The sequence below is a fragment of the Quercus lobata genome, chromosome 10 (assembly GCF_001633185.2).
Source record: "Quercus lobata isolate SW786 chromosome 10, ValleyOak3.0 Primary Assembly, whole genome shotgun sequence".
NCBI classification, from domain to species: domain Eukaryota; kingdom Viridiplantae; phylum Streptophyta; class Magnoliopsida; order Fagales; family Fagaceae; genus Quercus; species Quercus lobata.
Window position 1 is genome coordinate 34,441,823 of NC_044913.1, and position 22,817 is coordinate 34,464,639.

General features: G+C 37.7%; 1 protein-coding gene across 4 annotated transcripts; it reads right to left on the minus strand.

Moving 5' to 3' along the window:
* Nucleotides 1-556: 556 nt before the first annotated feature.
* LOC115962639 (E3 ubiquitin-protein ligase RING1) lies at nucleotides 557-22,603 on the minus strand. 4 transcript variants are annotated; one of them, XM_031081524.1, is made up of 2 exons: nucleotides 21,113-22,603; nucleotides 557-803 (listed from the first exon to the last, which is right to left on the minus strand). In XM_031081524.1, exon 1 carries the CDS (start codon nucleotides 22,413-22,415, stop codon nucleotides 21,144-21,146), a length of 1,272 nt encoding a protein of 423 aa, XP_030937384.1. In that variant the 5' UTR covers nucleotides 22,416-22,603; the 3' UTR covers nucleotides 557-803; nucleotides 21,113-21,143. The 4 variants fall into 4 exon arrangements, with proteins under 4 accessions (XP_030937384.1, XP_030937383.1, XP_030937385.1 ...); XM_031081523.1 differs by having other exon boundaries at nucleotides 21,121-22,602; XM_031081525.1 differs by lacking the exon at nucleotides 557-803 and adding an exon at nucleotides 842-980 and having other exon boundaries at nucleotides 21,121-22,603.
* Nucleotides 22,604-22,817: the final 214 nt, after the last annotated feature.

Below are 22,817 nucleotides of genomic sequence, written 5' to 3' on the forward strand. Positions count from 1 at the left end.
ATTTTTAACAGAGGGGTTATAGAGCTAACCTCAAGGAGAGAAATTGTCAAATTTCAAATCACAAGTAGACAACTTAAATTTCAGTTAAACCATAAGTGAATAAGTTGTAATTTGCCATGGCAGTCTATTAGAATATCTTGATAATTTAAATAGAGCAAGGTTATATCCATTATTAATGTGTCGTTATGGTAAACATTCTCCATCTGTTCTAAAACAATGAACTTACTATTGCTGTGATGATTTAAATACGTGTTCGTGTACAAAAGCAACAGATAGGACAATAGCATATTTCATTTCCACAAGACGTTGCAAAACACCTCGTATCAGTACACTGATGGCATAGCAACAAATGTATGAACCATAGTGTATGTACAGTATAGACTAATCATTTGTTTGGTTGGAAGGAGGTGGAAAGATAGGGAAGAGAGGGGTGAAGGGGTGTCAGATGGTACTAAAATTCTGCTCTCTTCCCCCAGGATCTTCCTCCTTCCAAACATTCCCCAAGGAAAATATTGTCAAATTTCAGCGTATCACTAAAGAGCTCAACACGTGCAACTGAAAAAGGGTTTGATGAAAAATAACATTCCAAAAAGTATAGATTGGTCCCCAAATGGTAAAATTTTACAATGCACAATAATTCTCGTAAAATAATGAAATCTATAAAGAATTCAAAACATGAAATTGGAGATGGGCATTTACCTATGATTATTATGACAAAATACTTAAATGCAACTCTCACTAATCATTAACATGTAAGATCTTTTCTATGTTCAATGCTTGCAGATTCAGACGAGTCTTCATACCTGCCAAAAGGAACAAAGAATCAAATATTTAAATAGGAAAAATCATAAGATTAATGCATCAGAGCACTATTTATTTTAAGGCCAGGAAGGAGGGGGGTGGGGGAACAGATACAGCCAGCAAAAATCCATAAAAGGTCCCAAGGTATCAATATCTGCAGCAACTCAAGAAAAGCCTCCCTGTAATAATTCAAACCAATCTAACATATCAGATTGCTTCAATGATTGTCAAGCACTTTGTATAGTAAGTACACAATTATATGAGTACAGTAACATTGATCCTAGGCAGCACTACAAACCAAAAACAGAAGCATAAAATTTTATTGATCATACAAACATTATACAATTCTAGTCTCTAGACGCACCCATCGAATCAAATCAACAATTGACATGGTCTGGTCCCATGATCAAGTAGCATCACACTCGTGCAGGTTCTTGAAATCAAATCACAGTACACACAAGTACCTCAAGGAAATTGGGGTTCCCTGAATAAGATTTGTCACCTGGCAATTTGTCACCTGGCAATAAAATCTTTCAACAATTTGACCATCACCCACAACTTTAATTTGCCAAAGCAAAAAAAAAAAAAAAAAAGTTTACATTGTTCCTAACTGGCCAGGTTCTATAACTCTACATCCCATAGCTCTCTCTCTCTCTCTATATATATATAGTGTTGCTAATAATTTGATAGTTATAACAATTAGATGGGGATTCAAACCTTGATTCTCCTAATAAAGAGGAAAGCAGGTATACCATTGAGCTACAAAGCTCTTGGCCTTAGCATTCTATAATTAAGCATCCAATAACCTGAACAAAAAATAACACCTAAATAGTAGCTTTTGTAGTCGAGGATCATCTTGAGAAAACCATAAGCACCAATTTTATTGATTATAGAGAAATGTCCACAAAGCACTCACTGCACATAAATTAGTCATGGCAATATAGAGAAAGGGGGAAAATTTTATAAAAAGGTACTAGAGATACACCAAGCCAGTAATAAATGTTAATAATCTAAAAAACTCAGCTGGAAACAAGAAATTGAACACTTTCCAAGTCTTTCAAAAGGAATGAATTTAACAGACAATCTCTTGGGCACACATAATCTCTGGACAATTAAATGGCTAGAAGAGACTTATTATAATGCTTATTGTCTACGAACCTAAGAATGTATTAAAAACGAAAACAACACAAAATCTGATGTAGCTACATATTCCGATATCAAGTTTCAGTAATTTCTTTCAAAATCTGACATGTTAAATGGGTGAGAGAGTCAATGAGTCATATCATCTTTAATGACACAGGGAATGAATATATGAACAGCATTGATAATTTGATTGGTGCTCTAGAGCTCCAGCTCCATTTTGGCATTAAACATAATAGTCAAAATAATAGGTAGGTAGGTAAAGAGAATAATCCAGAAGGCAGAGGCCAAGTGCACTCTAAAAGGGTTGCTAGGAACATTAAAATATCTATATTCAAGATTGCAAGGTTCTTCTAAATCCCTAATCTCTTTTAGCTATTCTCTTAGATCTTACAAAGTGTTTGGTTGGAAGTAATCTTTTAGGAAACCTCTTAGATTTTTAGTTTTTTTATTTTTTATTTTTATCGGTTTTTAGGAAACCTCTTTAGAGTCCCAAGCATTACTTTTAAAAGGTGGGTATCTGAATTCTGGACCACCCCTAGGAATCCTCTTAGATTCCCAAGCATTCCTATGCTTGGCTGCAAATAAGTCAAGAGAATCCGGATTCCCATTTTGAGAGTTTATAGATTCACTTTTTAAAAGGTGTATCCACATTTTCATGGATTGGAAAAATTCAATTTTTTTAAGTGACAATTATACCTACAATTTAATACCTTTTGACTAACTAAAATATAACTTTTTTCTAATTAAGTGTTTATACTGTGTATTATTATCATCTTTTGTATATTAATGTCTATTTACATTATTATTAATGAATTGGTACTTTGGCTAGAGATTAGGATATTACACGAAACATGGGTTTAATTTAATACCTTTCAATAAATTGTATGGGTTTGATTGATGAGCATATAAAAGATATATAAAAAATAAAAATATATTTAATAATTAGATAATGTTGTGTCACTAAATCTTACAGATACCAGTATCGGTGCTTCTTAGATAATGTTGTGTCCCAAGGCCACCTGGCAATAATTAGTCGAAGAAGTTGAATTTGAATAAAATTCTGCAGTAGATTAGGATGATGATTAGGATTTAATTTCAATTTGCATTTAAATTTAAATAGGAGTTAAATCTTATGTTTTAGGACTTGGTTGTAATGAGGTTTATCTCCTTACTAGTATTTATGTACGTAGGAATTATGAATGAAGCAAGCAGAAAATTAACCCAAAAAGTCTATTCTCTCTCTAAGTTCAAGAGATTGGTCATCTCGAATTGACTACATTATCTTTTACATTCAATAATTTATCCCAAGTCACATCATTTGGTATCAGAGCAATGATCCATGGAGCTATCAAGATTCAACAGTAGAGATCCCTTTTGGTGGATTCTCAATGTCAATGAATCCTTTGTCTCCACAACACCTCACCACCACATGGTTTTCATTGCTGCTCCTTACTTAGGTATCATAATTTCCTACTCCAAGAATCACCAACAATTCAATAGATTATTATGTTGGAGGGTGCACTTGCTACAAAATTTTCCTTTGAAGATCAAATGATCAACAAATTAGAAAAGATAGATCAAAGGGATCTTCTCGTGATTTCGAATAGGCCTACCTCAATTCCACACACTAAGTTTGTCATTCTCAATGAATTCAAGGATGTGGGAAGCTAGGTATTTATGTTCCTAGTGCTCACAAAAATGGGCGAATAATTGGCGCAAGTATCAAATATCCAAATTCTTATCTTTCAACACTTTAAAATTTGAGGCTATGTATTCTCCAATTGATGTGAGCAAACATCAATTTCCATGTCTTAGAATCTTGAGAACAAGATTCATCTAAATGGGAAAGGAATATTGTGTCCCAAGACCACATGGCAAATAATTATGTAGGAGTCAAAAAAGTTTGAATTTGAATAAAATTCTACTGTAGATTAGGATTAGGATTTCTGCAGTAGATTAGGATGAGGATTAGGGTTTAATTTCAATTTGTATTTAAATTTAAATAGGAGTTGGATCCTATATTTTAGGACTTGGTTGTGATGAGGTTTATCTCCTCACTAGTATTTATGTACATAAAAATTATGCATGAAGCAAGCAGAAAATTAACCCAAAAAGTATATTCTCTCTCTAAGTTCAGGCAAATTGACTACACTATCTTTTACATTCAGTAATTTATTCCGGTCCACATTAGATAACGTCCCTCTACTGCTCTACCTAATAAATGACTCAAAGCCTCAATGACTACAGATAAAAGGGGGATAATGGATCTTGTTGGTCTAGTCCTCTGGAGCTACTAAAAGAACCACTAGGGCTGCCATTAGAGATAAAAGAGAATTGCATCATAGAGATGCAAAACCGGATCCATTTTCACCACTTCTCCCCAAAACCACACCTCTCCAATAAATAAAGCAGGAAATTCCAATTGACACGGTCACAGGCATTCTCCAAGCCCAGTTTGCATAACACTGCAGGCATGACATAGCAAAAGGCTATGATGGCATTCATTTGAGATTAAAAAATAAAAATAAAATTCCAAAATCTGCCTACCTTTGATGAATGCATTCCAAGAATTGGAAAAGAGCTTCCCAAGTACTGATTTCAGCAAGTTTGCCATGACCTTCATCAAATTTTGTACATACTCCGATAAGGCTGATTAGTCTAAAGTCTTTAACATCAACAACCCAACCTTCTTGGGAATAGGTGCAAGAAAATGGACATTCAGGCTTCACTCAAACAAACTAGCATCATGAAAAGAATGAAAATTGCCCATCATGTCCGCTTTCACCACATCCTAGCAGCATTGAAAAAAGGCAATCAAAAATCCATCCAGACCAGGAGCTTTGTCTCCATTCAAAGATTTTATCACCTGAAGAAATTCCTCTTCATCAATAACACTCTCCAACCAATTCACTTCTCCATCATCAATCATGTGGAAAGATAAACCACCAAAATGAGGTTCAAGGTTTCTGGTTCAGAATACAAAAATTCATAGAAATGAACTATTTCCTCGCATATCTCGTCTTGGTCCTCCTTACAACATTGGACATTTTCCTAATGAAATCATTCCTCCAGTGGGAGTTTGCCAAACGATGAAATAATTTTGTGTTTCTGTCAACCTCTTTCAACCGTAGTACTCTGGATTTTTGCCGCCACAAAATTTCCTCCAGAAGCATGGTCTTCCAATTCCACCCTAGCCTCAGCCCTCTTCGATCTTTCTTCCTTTTCATAATCTTTTGTAGGAATTTTCCCACAAGCAGCAGTCCAAGTGAAAGAAACTACTTTTGTAGGAACTTTTACCCTCCAAATGCTAGCAAAAGAAGCTACTTCTGTGGGAACTTTTACCCTCAAAATGCTTTTTACAGGAAAAAGAATGCATACCTCCAGCATAAAACACTCTATAGGGCTTTACATTAGACAACTGCTTCTTGTTGACATCCAAGGTATTTGGTCTTCAGCATTTCTCTATTCTTTGTAGAATAGATGAGATTAAGGAATTTTGTTAGCATATCCCTCTCCCAATTCTGAATGGCTCTAAAAAAGTAATATCCCAATGATGATTGCCTGCATTCCATCTCATAACATCAGCCACAACAGCCTCCTTATTATGAGCAATTCTGTACAAGTCAGAAGATGCCTCCTTAAGAGTCTTGTCCCCACTACCAGTCATGCCAAAAATGAACATTAGTGCCATCACTGACCTAAAATTTAATGAATCTGGAAAATGTACCCCAACCCCTTCTAATATGCTTCCAAAGAGACACTCTGTAAGAACCCCTACCAATCCTCAAGCACCAACCAATTAAGTGCCAAATTTTTATTAACTAAATCCCTCCAAAAAGCATCTTTCTCCGTGGCAAAACGCCAAAGCTATTTACCCAATAAAGATTGGTTGAAAGATACCAAACTTCTTAAACTCATCTCCTAAAACACTCCATAAAAGATCCCTTTCCAACTTCTCAATACGCATAGCAACACTGGAGGGAATAGGAAAAAGAGAGACAATATATAGGCAAAGTTGATAGCATGCTCTTTATTAAGGCGAGCCTACTTCCGTTAAACTAATAAAACTTCTTCCATCTCACTAATCTCCTTTTCATTACCTCAAGTATGGTTTAAATCTAGAGCCCAAAGGCAGCCCCAAGTATCTTAAGGGCATATTAGATACCTTGGACCCTAGATAAGAGCCAAAGCTTCCACATCAGTCATCAGATTCAGTAGAAAATAAAGACTGATCTAAATCCAACAAAATTAATTAACCTTCCATTCTTAATTCAAATATGGACAAGGCTCTGATAGCCAGAAAAATCATTAATTCTAATTGAAAATTTTTGTATTCAACAACCGCAAGGTTTACCAATCCATTGAGCCGGGCAACAGGCCTACTACTTATGTAAGCTCTAAGGCAACTAGGCAAGAGTAAGATTCATATGCTACACACCTACTGTATTATTGGCTTCAAAAGGGGGCCCATAAAATGAGAACAGGCCTACTTACACAAGACCCATTTATGGACAACAGGGTTGCAATAAAATTCACAACAAAATCAAAATGTCCATGAACAATTTAAAGGAAAAATTACATTTTACCACCCTAAACTATACCATTGACTACACTTCGCACCTTAAAATATATTCTTTTTTACAATTTACACCCCGACATTAAGTTTACTGTTAATTTGGATGGAAAATATGGCACCACATGAAAAGACCTAATTGCCCCCTCTTCTCAATGCTTTAAAAACAAAAGATGAATTACACTTTACCACTCTAAACTATACTCCTTATTACACTTTACATCCTAAACTTTGAATTTCCATCCAAATTAACAACAAAGTTAACTCGGAGTGCAAAGTGTAACAAAGGTCATAGTTTAGGATGCAAAACGAGCATTCAAAAAGTTTAGGTTGCAAAATTTAATATGGGGTATAGTTTAGGATGGTAAAGTGTAATTTCCCCCAATAAAAATTCAACAAAATTATCGTTAGCAGCCAAAAAGGAAACAAATCTTAAGCTTTCATGGACTTTAACATGGTTTTGAATGACAGCTTTAACGATCAGGCCTAATTATAAACATTAATCTAAATCATCTCAAAGAGAAACCCTATGGCATTAGATAACTTCTAGGACCTCATATCCACAAAAGCATTTGATGCAGGGAGCCAAGATTTTATGTTTTAATTTGCAATTAATATTTTCTTTGAATTTGGTTATTAATGTTGAGGGTTTTTAGAGATTTAAATTAGATATTTTCCATATTGGTGTAATCTCCTAAACCCTATTTAACTAGTACTCTTGTAATGGTGAAAGACGGTCGAATTTGAATAAGAATAATATTATTATGAGTTGAGAAATGTCTCCTCCCTTGTTTCCCTTTGTTTGGTGGTGATGCCAAACACCCCTAGGTGGTGATGCCTAGGATTTGCAGGCAGATTTTAGGTGGTAAAGCCTAGGGTTTGTTCTGTTGTTACTTTTGTTCCTTTTTATTTGACATTTTCCTATTGTGTGCTACATTGACTTGGTATCAAAGCGTCCGATCCTTTCAAACCCACTCCAAATTTGTCTAAGCATAAACAGCCACCCACACCCACAAACTCCAACCACCACCAAATCTGCTCACCCAAACCAAACCAAAAAAAAAAAAGCAGTCATACTGTTTTCCAGCACCAGAAACCCAGCCATCACACCACTGCCAGAACCAAGTAGATCTCAGCCTCATCAAAAGCCAAAAAATAAAAAAAATACCTTCCACCGCCACTAAAACACCCCACCCACCAATAGCCGAGAACCCCACCAGCCAAACACTCAACCCAAAAATCTCTACCATTAATCCACGACACTGCCAAGCCCACAACCCACTCAACACGGCTGCAACAACGCTGTACCACTCAATCTGAGGCTGACGCTGTCACTTCAGCCTCGCGCCGCGCTGTAATCCCCTCTGTGCCGTTATTTTCACTCCTTGCTTCCTCTTCGATTTTGTCTAGTTCTTTGAAATGTTTATAGACCTGTAAAGGTGCTGTCTTTTTCATCCATAAGTTTGTCACATGTTTTTGATTTTATTCAAAAAATCAAGAGCCAAAGCAAGATTGTTGGGCCTGATTTGCTAGCGTGTGCACCAGCCCATTGGCCTGATATCCTTTTTACTTTTATGCCTCTTCAAGCCTGCAATCCAGGAAGCATCTGGGTTGATCAGACAAGTCCATCCCAGACTCACAATTTGGACAGCAACCAGCAATGTCATCAATACAGGTTTTGCTATAACTCTTCATTAAAATTTATTATTAATCATGGTTATATTAGAAGCACCTTCTTTTGAAAGTCATCAAGATCCAGGGATCTTCAATGAGTGGTTATATGAGATAGATGAGTTTATTGAACATATAGGTTTGTCATATGTGAGAAGGGCTAGGTTTGCCAAGATGAAACTAATAAGTAGAGCTAGAGATTATTGGCAAGATGTTGAAGACCTTCGCGTTAGAAAGGGTAAGCCTCCCATAACTGATTGGGAAGAAATGAAGGAAATACTCATTGAGAGATATATTCCCCCATCCTATGAGCAAAGGAGAGAGAAATATGTTCATCCTATGAGAAAAAAGAGGGAGAAATATGTACCCCCACCTTATCAACAAAAGAGACAAATACAAGATAACAATCTCAATCAATGGGATAGACCTGCACCTGACCATGTATATCAATTTGAAGATGAGATGAATGTTTGAACAATTTCTAGTTCTAAGCCTAATGCGACTTTTTGTTCAAATTCTAGTCCCAAGCTCAAGGTGAATTTTTGTTCAAGTTTTGGTCCTAAGCCCAAGGTGAGCTTTGGTTCAAATTCCAGTCCTAACTTCACTCCAGTGCTATCTTCCATTGAATTAGAACACAAATTCACATAAATAGAACACAAATACACTGCAATAGAAAACAAAGTAGAGAATCTCATGAAATTAGTTCAAGATTACTTTGCAATGCTCAAGAAACCTGAAGTTGGGTGTGATACTGTAGATGCACCACAAGCCCTTAGTTTCAACGGAGGTTGCTTCACTTGTGCGACAAGAAGAACCTACTAAGGAGCCTAAACAACAAGGTGAAATATCTAAACCATGTGTAGCAGACTTAATTCAACCTATTGAAGTGTCAAATACATTACCCATTGTTGAAAATGATGATTCCATTATCCTTGATGAAGAGAAAGTTCTACAAGTGTAACATTAGAGAGTGCACATGATGCGATAGGGGAAATTGATGAATCTGCTTTTGATCAGCCTTCCATGGTGCATAAGACAAACAGTTTGCGAAAGTAGAGAAAGTGGATACCATGGTGCTTCTAATGGATCAAGATAAGATTATATTGATTCCACACATTGATTTTGTTATTCCTAAAGAATTTACTGATGTGATGGAATGTAAAGCTTCGCTATTCTCTGTACTCCCAAAGGTGCCAGAGAGGTTATCTTTAGAGAAGGAGTTCACGAAAGAGGAAGTCTTCCAGGTATTAAGGGAGATGGAGGGTGATAAAGCCCCTGGTCTTTATGGTTTCACCATGGCTTTTTTTCACAAATGTTGGAGTGTGGTGGAAAAGAAAGTCATGGATTTTTTTGTTTACTTTCATCGGCACTATGTGTTTGAACGGTCTATGAATGCTTCGTTTCTCTGTTTAATTCCTAAGAAGTGTAATGCCATTAACATTAAGGACTTTCGCCCCATCAGTTTGGTGGGTAGTGTGTACAAGCTGCTGTCCAAGGTGTTGGCTAATAGGTTGAGGGTGGTTTTGGATAATCTCATCTCTGAGTCTCAAAATTCGTTTGTTGGCGGAAGGCAAATTCTGGATTCAATGCTTATTGCAAATGAATGCCTGGATAGCAAGTTGAAGAGCAGAATACCAGGCGTGGTTTGCAAGCTTGATATTGAAAAAGCTTATGACCATGTGAACTGGGAGGCCTTGTTTTATTTGTTGGGCCGGATGGGTTTTGAGCTGAAATGGAGGGGGTGGATTAAGCCTTGTGTTACGTCGGTCCATTTTTCAGTCCTGGTTAATGGATCCTCTGAAGGTTTTTTAGGAAGCTCTCGTGGGTTGAGACAAGGGGATCCTCTATCCCCACTTTTGTTTCTCTTGATAATGGAGGTTTTAAGTAGACTCTTGAAGAAGACTGAGAAGTGTAATCTTATTTGGGGTTTTCATGTGGGAGCTGTAAACTCTGTTGGTGAGCGTATCTCCCATCTGTTATTTGCTGATGACACTATCTTATTTTGTGATACCTTTAAGGAACAGTTGTTATCCATTAGGTTGGTGTTGTCTTGTTTTCAAGCTTTTACGGGTTTGAAGGTCAATGTCAGGAAAAGTGAGATTGTCCCTGTTGGGGAGGTGAATAATCTAGATGCATTGGCTAATATTCTTCAATGTAGAGTGGGCAGTTTGCCTATGAAATATTTGGGGATGCTGTTGGGAACTTCTTTTAAGAAAGCTTCGATTTGAAGTCCTATTTTGGAGAAAATGGAGAAGAAACTATCTGGGTGGAAGCGTCTCTATTTATCTAAGGGTGGTAGGCTCATGCTAATAAAGAGTACCCTCTCTAATCTCCCAACGTACTTTTTATCTTTTTTTACTATTCCTAAAGCTGTGGCTATTAGATTGGAAAGTATTCAGAGGAATTTTCTATGGGGGTCTTTTGAGGGGAGTTTCAACTATCCTTTCGTGGCTTGGGAAAATGTGTGTTTACCCGTTGAGATGGGTGGTTTGAGGATAAGAAGTGCGGTGTCATTTAATCAAGCTCTATTAGGAAAATGGTTGTGGAGATATGATCATGAAGTTACCCATCTCTAGCGGAGAGTTATCTCCACAATATATGATGAGGGTCAAGGGGGGTGGAGTACTAAAGTCTGCAGGAGGACTCATGGGTGTGGCCTATGGAGAAGCATTAATGAAGGGTGGGAGAGCTTTTCTAAGCATCTGTCTTTTGTAGTGGGTGAAGGCACTTGTATCCGTTTTTGACATGATAGGTGGATTGGTGATAATACTCTAAAAAATCTTTATCCTAAGCTCTATGTGTGTTCAGCGGTCAAGAATGCTTGCATCTCTGAGGTTTTGTGGGTTCCAGAAGGGGACACTGTTAAAGTGTGGAATTTAAGGTTTTATAGAGCTTTTAAAGATTGGGAGTTGGCTGCATCTTATTCTCTGTTTCAACTTATCCAAACTCGTATTCCTCGGGTGAGAGGAGAGATACTCTTTGCTGGCGGCTAAAAGGTGATAGTAAGTTTGACACCCGGTCTTACTATCATGCGATTCAAGGTGCTTCGAATTCTCAGTTTCCTTGGAAGGGGATTTGGAAACCAAAGATTCCTAAGCGCGTGGCGGTCTTTTTGTGGACAGTTGCTCATGGTCGGATCCTCACTTTGGATAATATAATGCTTAAGGGTCGCCCCTTGGCTAATTGGTGTTGTATGTGTTGTCGTGACGGGGAGTCGGCAGACCACCTTCTTCATTGTCCTGTCACTCATTCCCTATGGACTTTTATACTTCAGGCTTTTGGTATTCATTGGGTTATGCCAGGTTTGGTGGCAGGTTTGTTATCTTGTTGGCATCAGTGGCTTAGGAAGTATAATTCGAACATTTGGAATTTGATTCTAGGGTGCTTAATATGGATTGTGTGGTTGGAACGAAATTGCCGATCTTTTGAGGACAAAGAGAAGATGTTGGATGAGTTAAAGGTTTTAAGCCAACGCAATCTTTTGGAGTGGTCAAGTTGTTGGGGTTTTACTAATTGTTCTTCTCTCTCTGAGTTTATGTCTTCCCTTAGCTTAGTTTCCTGATTACCCTCTTTTTGTTGTGCTGTGTGCTCTTTTTTTTTTCTTCTTGTTCATCATCATGAACATCTTATACTTTTCTCTTATTTTTTTATCATTAATATTAACTTTTTGATTACCTATTAAAAAATATATATATATTGAAGCAAGTACTAAGTATTGGAGTTCTAATCCTACTTCACTTCAAAACTCGAGGAAGAGTTGTCTCCAACTAGAGGAGTATGATGCGGGGCCCAAGATTTTATGTATTAATTTGCAATTAATATCGTTTTTGAATTTGGTCATTAATGTTGAGGGTTTTTAGGGATTTAAATTAGATGTTTTCCATATTTGGTGAAATCTCCTAAACCCTATTTAACTTGTACTCCTGTAATGGTGAAAAGAATGGAATTTGAATAAGAATAATATTATTATGAGTTGAAAAATGTATCCTCCCTTGTTTCCCTTTGTTTGGTGGTGATGCCAAATGCCCCTAGGTGGTGATGCCTAGGGTTTGCAGCAGGTTCTAGGTGGTGAAGCCTAGGGTTTATACCGTTGTTACTTTTGTTCCTCTTTTATTGCCCATTTTCCTATTGTGTGCTGCATTAGCATTCCAACTTATCAATTCTTATCATAGTATATTTTATTTAATATTTTTATTTAATTATTTATTTTTTATTATTTTTAAAAATATTGATGATCCAGCAGTAGAAGTTGCAAAGTAGCATAGAAATTTTTAGAGAGGAAAGCAATTAGCAACTTCAATAAAACCCTCATTATGAAATTTATCTACTTGCAGATCAATCAGTAGACAATTTCATCAAATCCCCTATCCAAGAATGGTTTCATGAAAATCCCTATCTAGGGATGCTTCAACTAGTTGCGAATCAAGAAAGGAGTCCACATATCATGTCCTAGACAAACTCATGCTTCCCACACAGTCAGATTTGCTTGGCATATCCAGAAACTCTTCAAACATTTCAAAAGACAATGAAACACCTTTTTTTAATGGCAAGTTACACATTCTCCCCAAGTGCCATTTGAACCAGAGTTCATTGGCCTCTAGTTGAATCCATCTTCGTGGTAGCTACATAGTAATGTATATTGCGGCTTTTATGTAACTTAAATCTCTCATATGTCTTGGGGGTGATAGGATGTCAATGGAAATTGAATAGGAGTTGCACTTTTGATGTTCGATCTTACCATAAGGCTATCCATTGCATCAATGTTCATTCTTTCCCCTGGAAGAGTATTTGGAGTGTTAAGGCCCCAAAGAGGGTGTCATTCTTTTTGTGGCAGCATGGGGTAAGATTCTTACAGTTTATACCTAATCAAGAGAGGTTTACCCCTAGTGAATTGGTGTGGTATGTGTAAGTGTAGTGTGGAAATGGTGGACCATCTTTTGCTCTATTGTGAGGTGGTGTATGCTTTGTGGAGCTAAGTGTTTATGATGTTTGGGACTTAATGGGTGATTCTAGGGATTGTAGAATCTCTTTTATTTGGTTGGCGAAATTGGTTTGGAAAACATTTGTAAGATGTATCGAATTTGGTGTTATCTTGCTTGATGTGGTTAGTGTTAAAGAAGCGGAATAGTTGCACATTTTAAGGACATGGAGAGATCTCTTGATCAATTGAAATCCTTGCTGATTCATACTTTGATTGGTCTCAGGCATGGGATTTTACATATTGTACTTCCAGTTTTGAGTTCCATCACTCTTTTAGATCTTCTATTTGATTTTATTGTAATTTTTAAAGAAATTTTTTGCTTTCATCATCGTGAACATATAGTATTTTCATCCTCAATAAAAATTTTAGGAGAAATTACAGCAAACCTACCTGTGGTTTGACCCATTTGCACTTTACCTACCCGTGGTTTAAAACTTTGTCCACCTGTGCTTCAATCCGTTAGCTCCCCATTACCCACCTCTGTTAAAATCAAGGGTAAAAATGTATTTTACCTTCCCTTTTATGTCTCTCTCCTCCAAAAACAAAAAATAATAGAAAAACTCAAAGGAACAAGATCAAAGAGGGGATTTTGTAGAGAAACAAGATGCGTATCAAAACAACATCAAATGGACAGGCCAACACATTTGGTTCATCATTTCTTTGTCTCACTCCGATCGTCTCTCTCTCTCAAACTCATATTTCTCTCTCTATCTCACCCTCTTCCAGTGGTCTTTATCTCACTCATCCCTTCTCTCTCCGATGATGGCGTTGAGGAGGTTAAGGAGGCCGATTAGCCACCACAATGAAAACCCTTATCAAAAACCTAATTAGCCACCAAGATCGAAAAACCAAGAGCAAAACCCAAGAGCTAGAACCCAGGAGCAAAACCCAAGACCCAGAAGCCACTCATCCCTTCTCTCTCCGATGTGGCTTGCGGTTTTTTGTGGATTGTGGCCATGGTGGTGCTGGGATGTGGGTTATGATAATGGTTGTGGTGGCTGTGGGTGGACTTGGTGGGGGTGAGCTTTCACGATGAAGGTGGGTATGGTGAATTTTGATTTCAAACGGTGAGTACAGAGGGTTTCTTTGTTTGTTGGTTGTTGTGTTTGTGTTTGTTTGTGGGTTTCTTTTTGTTTTTGCTAGTGGGTGTTGCTACTCCATTCACTGCCACCATTGATGATGATGGTTCTCTTTGGTGTTTGCTGGAACCCCATGGCTGCTTTGATTTTCTGCTGCTACCTTCAATCCGAGAAGGAGGTTGGGGTTTGTGTTGAGTTTGGTTTTTTGGGTTTGAAAAATGAGAGGGTTTTCAGAATGGAGTCCAGGGATTTGGGTTAGTTTTTAAAAGGGTTTTGGACATGTGTAACTGAAAATTTTGAACTATATTTACAAAATGTAAGAATTTTTTTTGCATTTAGCATTAATTTTATAACAATTTCATTAGCAGTCATGTTTAAAAAAACAATTTGGGAAAATAGCATTTCGGCTTTTTAAGACTCAAGTTTGGTGAAAAATCGGGCATTTAACACTCAAGTTTTAGTGTGCTGGCACACAGCTAGCGTGGAAAATGTTCCACGTGGAACTCAAGCCTTTTAGGCTCGAGTTTTATAAAGAAAATCTAGGTTTTTACTAGGTTTGGGTTCTTTCTTCATCTTCATGTGGGTTCCTCTTCAGATCTTCTACGAGTTTGGGTTCTTTCTTCTTCTTCTTCATGTGGGTTCTTCTTTAGATCTTCTTCCTGCAAAAGATTTTCGAGTGGTGGTCATTGTTGGGGGGGGAACGAATTTGGTCTTTGCAGAAAGTGAAATTGTGGATTTCATGATGAAAAACTTGGTGGGTCTGGTTTGATTTGGGTTAATTTTGTGGAATTGAATGGTGGGTCGGTTATGATTTTGGGGTTTTGTGTGTAATCATTGGTGGGTTTGGTGGATGATTCTTCTTCTTCCTATGAGTTTTTCCTTCTTCCGTTTCTGGTTGTTCTTCTTTTCCTTCTTTTGTTTCTAGTTCTTCTTCTTCTCCAACGCTTTATGGAACTCAAGTCTTAGAGACTCAAGTTCCACGTGGATTAATTGTCCATGTCAGCTTCACTGAACTTGATCCTTATAGGCTCAAGATGCTATATTCCTAACCAGTTTTAGAGAGATGCTTACTAATGAAGTAGTTTCCTCAAATCATGCTATGTTGCAAATATCCCCACAAATGTAGTGTTCTTGCGTTCTGGGTTTGAAAAAAAACTTGATTTGAGCCATGTTCTAAGAGATGCATATTCCTAGGTTTGAAATAGCGCGTTTTGATCTTATCTTTTTTTTTTTTTTTTTCCTTGTTTTGGGAGGAGAGAGACATAAAATGGGAACAAAAAGACCTATTTACCCATGCTTTTAATAGAGGTGGGTAATGGAGACTAGATGGAGTTAAACATAGGTGGCCAAAGTGTTAAGTTTTAAACCACAGATAGACAAAGTGCAAACGGGCCAAACCATAGATGGGTTTACTGTAATTTCCCCAAAATTTTATTACTTTTCCCCAAAAAAAAAAATCTCATAAGCATTGAATGATTAAGAACGCAGCAATCTATAATATTCAAGCAATGTTGGTAAAAGCGCACTTAAGTGCAAAGTGTGAAGCGCCAAAGCTCCAATGCTTTTCACCTTTAAAGCGAGGCACATTCAAAGAGGCACGCTTTTTTGTGCTTTTTCAAAAAGCTTGAAGTGTGCTTTTTTATATTTTCAAGAAAATAAACCAAACCGAATTGTAGCCATAGGATCTTAACACTATTGATATAAACCAACTAATTGGTATATAAAATTTAATGTTATGATGTGCTGCACTGCTCCTATATACTTCAATAAGACCCATTTGGGACTGCAATCACTCCACAGTCCACCATTGATCTAATATTGACTAATTCTAATAGACTTATATATATATATTAAGTGATTAAATTACTAACTTAGTAAGTAGTCATAGTGCATTCTGACTACCAGGGATTCAAGAAAGGATATTGATGAAAGTACTCGTATCTAGCTGATCCAAAAAAATAAAATGACTTGACTTGCAATTTTTGTGGTGAAATTGCGAAAGGAGGGGCTTATATAAATATTATATGAATTATATAAAATATTTTATTTCAATTTATATGATTTTTTTTTTATCACTTGTTGTTGTACTACCCATTAATAATTATTTTCAAATTTATCAAATCAAATTTTTTTTTTTAAATGTGCACTTCACTTCAATCAGGCGCACGCTTGCACTCTGTGCCTATGCTTCAAGAGACCTTCGTGCTTAAGAGTGCCTGGTGCTTTAACCAACACTACATTCAAGTAAACCATCTCTACGATGTAGAAAAAGTGACAACCTCTCCCTTCTCTCAAAATAGAGTAGCAACTGAAAACTATGTTCTAAAAGTTTCTAAAGTAAATATTGATTGCTTTGGATGTGCCTAGTAGAATGGGAGAGTACCACAAGAAGACAAAATGGCATGTTGCCTTAATCCTGACCAAGCTAAATGAAACACCTTTTTTTAATGGCAAGTTACACATTCTCCCCAAGTGCAATTTGAACCAAAGTTCATTGGCCACTAGTTGAATCCATCTTCATGGTAGGTACATAGTAATGTATATTGCGGCTTTTATGTACCTTAAATCTCTCATATGTCTTGGGGGTGATAGGATGTCAATGGAAATTGAATAGGAGTTGCACTTTTGATGTTCGATCTTACCATAAGGCTATCCATTGCATCAATGTTCATTCTTTCCCCTGGAAGAGTATTTGGAGTGTTAAGGCCCCAAAGAGGGTGTCATTCTTTTTGTGGCAGCATGGGGTAAGATTCTTACAGTTTATACCTAATCAAGAGAGGTTTACCCCTAGTGAATTGGTGTGGTATGTGTAAGTGTAGTGTGGAAATGGTGGACCATCTTTTGCTCTATTGTGAGGTGGTGTATGCTTTGTGGAGCTAAGTGTTTATGATGTTTGGGACTTAATGGGTGATTCTAGGGATTGTAGAATCTCTTTTATTTGGTTGGCGAAATTGGTTTGGAAAACATTTGTAAGATGTATCGAATTTGGTGTTATCTTGCTTGATGTGGTTAGTGTTAAAGAAGCGGAATAGTTGCACATTTGAAGGACATGGAGAGATCTCTTGATCAATCGAAATCCTTGCTGATTCGTACTTTGATTGGTCTCAGGCATGGGATTTTACATATTGTACTTCCAGTTTTGAGTTCCATCACTCTTTTAGATCTTCTATTTGATTTTATTGTAATTTTTAAAGAAATTTTTTGCTTTCATCATCGTGAACATATAGTATTTTCATCCTCAATAAAAATTTTAGGGGAAATTACAGCAAACCTACCTGTGGTTTGACCCATTTGCACTTTGCCTACCCGTGATTTAAAACTTTGTCCACTTGTGCTTCAATCCGTTTGCTCCCCGTTACCCACCTCTGTTAAAATCAGGGGTAAAAATGTATTTTACCTTCCCTTTTATGTCTCTCTCCTCCAAAAACAAAAAATAACAGAAAAACTCAAAGGAACAAGATCAAAGAGGGGATTTTGTAGAGAAACAAGATGCGTATCAAAACAACATCAAATGGACAGGCCAACACATTTGGTTCATCATTTCTTTGTCTCACTCCAATCATCTCTCTCTCTCAAACTCAGATTTCTCTCTCTATCTCACCCTCTTCTGGTGGTCTTTGTCTCACTCATCCCTTCTCTCTCCGATGATGGTGTTGAGGAGGTTGAGGAGGCCGATTAGCCACCACAGTGAAAACCCTTATCGAAAACCTAATTAGCTACCCAGATCGAAAAACCAAGAGCAAAACCCAAGAGTTGGAACCCAAGAGCAAAACCCAAGACCCAGAAGCCACTCATCCCTTCTCTCTCCGCTGTGGCTTGCGGTTTTTTGTGGATTGTGGCCATGGTGGTGCTGGGATGTGGGTTCTGATAATGGTTGTGGTGGCTGTGGGTGGACTTGGTGGGGGTGAGCTTTCACAATGAAGGTGGATATGGTGAGTTTTGATTTCAAACGGTGAGTACAGAGGGTTTCTTTGTTTGTTGGTTGTTGTGTTTGTGTTTGTTTGTGGGTTTCTTTTTGTTTTTGCTAGTGGGAGTTGCTACTCCATTCACTGCCACCATTGATGATGATGGTTCTCTTTGGTGTTTGCTGGAACCCCATGGCTGCTTTGATTTTCTGCTGCTAACTTCAATCCGAGAAGGAGGTTGGGGTTTGTGTTGAGTTTGGTTTTTTGGGTTTGAAAAATGAGAGGGTTTTCAGAATGGAGTCCAGGGATTTGGGTTAGTTTTTAAAAGGGTTTTGGACATGTGTAACTGAAAATTTTGAACTATATTTACAAATGTAAGAATTTTTTTTGCATTTAGCATTAATTTTATAACAATTTCATTAGCGGTCATGTTTAAAAAACGATTTGGGAAAATAGCATCTCTAGTTTTTAAGACTCAAGTTTGGTGAAAAATCGAGCATTTAACACTCGAGTTTTAGTGTGCTGGCACACAGCTAGCATGGAAAATGTTCCACGTGGAACTCAAGCCTTTTAGGCTCAAGTTTTATAAAGAAAATCTAGGTTTTTACTAGGTTTGGGTTCTTTCTTCATCTTCATGTGGGTCCCTCTTCAGATCTTCTACGGATTTGGGTTCTTTCTTCTTCTTCTTTATGTGGGTTCTTCTTCAGATCTTCTTCCTGCAAAAGGTTTTCGTGTGGTGGTCATTGTTGGAGGGGGGAACGAATTTGGTCTTTGCAGAAAGTGAAATTGTGGATTTCACTGTGAAAAACTTGGTGGGTCGGTTATGATTTTGGGGTTTTGTGTGTAATCATCGGTGGGTTTGGTGGATGATTCTTCTTCTTGTGAGTTTTCCCTTCTTCCATTTCTGGTTGTTCTTCTTTTCCTTCTTTTGTTTCTGGCTCTTCTTCTTCTCCAACGCTTTATGGAACTCAAGTCTTAGAGTCTCAAGTTCCACGTGGATTAATTGTCCATGTCAACCTCACTGAATTTGAGCCTCATAGGCTCAAGATGCTATATTCCTAACTAGTTTTAGAGAGATGCTTACTAACGAAGTAGTTTCCTCAAATCATGCTATGTTGCAAATATCCCCACAAATGTAGTGTTCTTGCGTTCTAGGTTTGAAAAAAAATTTGATTTGAGCCATGTTCTAAGAGATGCATATTCCTAGGTTTGAAATAGCACGTTTTGATCTTATCTTTCTTTCTTTTTTTTCCTTGTTTTGGGAGGAGAGAAACATAAAATGGGAACAAAAAGACCTATTTATCCATGTTTTTAACAGAGGTGGGTAATGGAGACTAGATGGAGTTAAACATAGGTGGCCAAAGTGTTAAGTTTTAAACCACAGGTAAGCAAAGTGCAAACGGGCCAAACCACAGATGGGTTTACTGTAATTTCCCCAAAATTTTATTACTTTTCCCAAAAAAAAAAAAAATCTCATATGCATTGAATGATTAAAAAACGCAGCAATCTATAATATTCAAGCAATGTTGGTAAAAGCGCGCTTAAGTGCAAAGTGTGAAGCGCCAAAGCTCCAATGCTTTTCACCTTTAAAGCGAGGCACATTCAAAGAGGCATGCTTTTTTGTGCTTTTTCAAAAAGCTTGAAGTGTGCTTTTTTATATTTTCAAGAAAATAAACCAAACCGAATTGTAGCCATAGGATCTTAACACTATTGATATAAACCAACTAATTGATATATAAAATTTAATGTTATGGTGTGCTGCACTGCTCCTATATACTTCAATAAGACCCATTTGGGACTGCAATCACTCCACAGTCCACCATTGATCTAATATTGACTAATTCTAATAGACTTATATATATTAAGTGATTAAATTACTAACTTAGTAAGTAGTCATAGTGCATTCTGACTACCAGGGATTCAAGAAAGGATATTAATGAAAGTACTCGTATCTAGCTGATCCAAAAAAATAAAATGACTTGACTTGCAATTTTTGTGGTGTAATTGCGAAAGGATTATATAAATATTATATGAATTATATAAAATATTTTATTTCAATTTATATGATTTTTTTTTATCACTTGTTGTTGTACTACCCATTAATAATTATTTTCAAATTTATCAAATCAATTTTTTTTTTAAATGTGCACTTCACTTCAATCAGGCGCACGCTTGCACTTTGTGCCTAGGCTTTAGGAGACCTTCGTGCTTAAGAGTGCCTGGTGCTTTAACCAACACTACATTCAAGTAAACCATCTCTACAATGTAGAAAAAGTGACAACCTCTCCCTTCTCTCAAAATAGAGTAGCAACTGAAAGCTATGTTCTAAAAGTTTCTAAAGTAAATATTGATTGCTTTGGATGTGCCTAGTAGAATGGGAGAGTACCACATGAAGACAAAATGGCATGTTGCCTTAATCCTGACCAACCTATTTTCTACTTTTGAAAGGTTATAATCAATTTAATTAAAGGAATGCACAATGTCCACACACATCACAAAGTCTAACACAACAATCAATTTCCTAGAGCCCCTATAGATCAAAAAACTCATACGTCTAAGAAGTTAGTCAAGCTCCCAACCACAAGAAATTTTTCCATGCATGACAAAGGCTATCAAAGCATATTTATTTTTTTTGGGGGATAAGTAACAAAGGCTACCAAAATACTGAACCTCTTGAAAACACAAACACATCACATCGAAAGGGACTTATAAACACTTAATTCCATAAGAGGAGCATTTATACAAAGCACAAAAACTTCAAAACCAAACAAAGTCAAAAAACTCAAGCTTTGCCTAGCACCATTCACAAAAGCTCTAGAATGCAGAGTATTATATGACATACATAAAATGACAATCAAAGCAAAGTATAAACCATCCAATTTAGAGATATTTGATACTTATGAACATAAGCAATCAGATAAAAGTAATAAAAGAATTGAAAAAAAAGGAGGAAAGTTACGTGCTTACGACAAGAGCATTTGCATTGGTCCTCAATCAAGATCTTCCTGTCTGGTCTCTGATTGGAAGTTGTTATTTCCTCTATTTCCCGAGTTCCCTTCCCCATCATTGCTTCCACTGTTGTTGCCAGTGCCACTCCCACTATTGCTGGTCTCTGCAGGTGACGCCGGTGTCCTACCAAATGGCCATGGAAAGGGCAATGAGATCCTAAATCTCCTCTCCATAGTCCTTGGGGTTGGTGGGTTTTCTCCAGAGCTCCCAGTCTGATTCTGAATTCCACTAGCAATGCCAGTGGCAGCAGAAGCAGAACCACCAATATTCCCACCTGCTGCAGCACCCCAAGTTGAACCAGTCTGAGTCTGAGCCTGATTGCCGGCACCGGCAGACACCGGCCTGGCAGTGGCAACACCACGATTCCTCTGCTCGTAATCAGGATCATCGGTGGGCAACTCATACCGACACACAGGACAAGAATTATGCAATTCCAACCAAGGCAGAATACAGTCAGCATGGTAAATGTGCTTACATGGCATCTGCTTGGCCTCCTCGCGGAGCTCGAAGGAGTCCTTGCAGACGGCACACTGAGATGAATCCGAAGCCAACAAATCCTGAGAAATCTTAATATCCGGCAATGTCTGGACAGCCGATTTGGATGCCGGGGGTGTACCGTATCGGTTAGGGTCGTTCTCAGCCAGCTGTTGGATCAACTGCTCGAGTCCCGGGCCGAAGAAATAGTCGCCGAGATTGACATTAGGGGAGCCGCCAATACCCATACCGGCACGGAAGGGAGAGTCACCGCCTCCAGAATTAATGACGACCTCAACGTTGCCACCTAGGTTTTGGAGGTAGTTCTGAAGGAAAACAAAGGGGTTGAAAGCATCAGGGTCGTCGAAAGGAGAGGGAGAGGGAGAGGGAGATGAGCGAGTGGGAGCCAAACCGGCGTGGGGGTGAGGGTGGGGTCCGAAGAGGGCGGAGAGATCATTGAAGATTGGGGAGGCGGAAGAAGAGGAGGAGGAGGAGGAGAATAATAGGGGAAGCGCGCCTGGTGCAGGAAGGTCGGAAGAAGAAGAAGAATAAAGAAAGGGATTTTGGAAAAAAGGATGAGGATTAGGGTTAGGGTTTTCCAGTTCTTCAAGAAACCCACCATGGCAAGTAGGGCAGGTGAGATCGGAGGTAGGTGAAGGGGTTAAGGTCACCGTATGGTTGCATTCGTGGCAGAAGAACAGTTGAGGTTGAGCCGCCGTTGCTGTGTCTCCTCCTCCTCCTCCTCCTCCTCCTTCTCCGCTTAAGCCGGAAGAAGACATTCTTATCAAACCAACTCAAAAGAGCGAAAAGAGAGATGGAGAACGAAACGACGTAGACCGGAGGGAGAGAGAGAGGACCTTTTTCTTTTTCTTTTTAAGTGAGTCAAATTTTGATTTTGCGTTCAATTCAATTGCAAATTTACAACCACCTGTGGCGTGAAGTTGTTGGCGATACCACGCGCCGATTTAGCAAATGTGTCCAGCCGCCGATTCTTTTGGTTATTTATTTATTTATTATTATATAAGAAATGGGGAAAATTTGTGCTCATCTCTCTTTACTTTTGATTTTTTATAATAATAATAATAATACTACTCACCCTACCTCTAATTTATATATCTATATATCTCTGCATATTAAAAAATTCAGAAAGTTAATTATGATTTTAAAAAATATTAAAAATA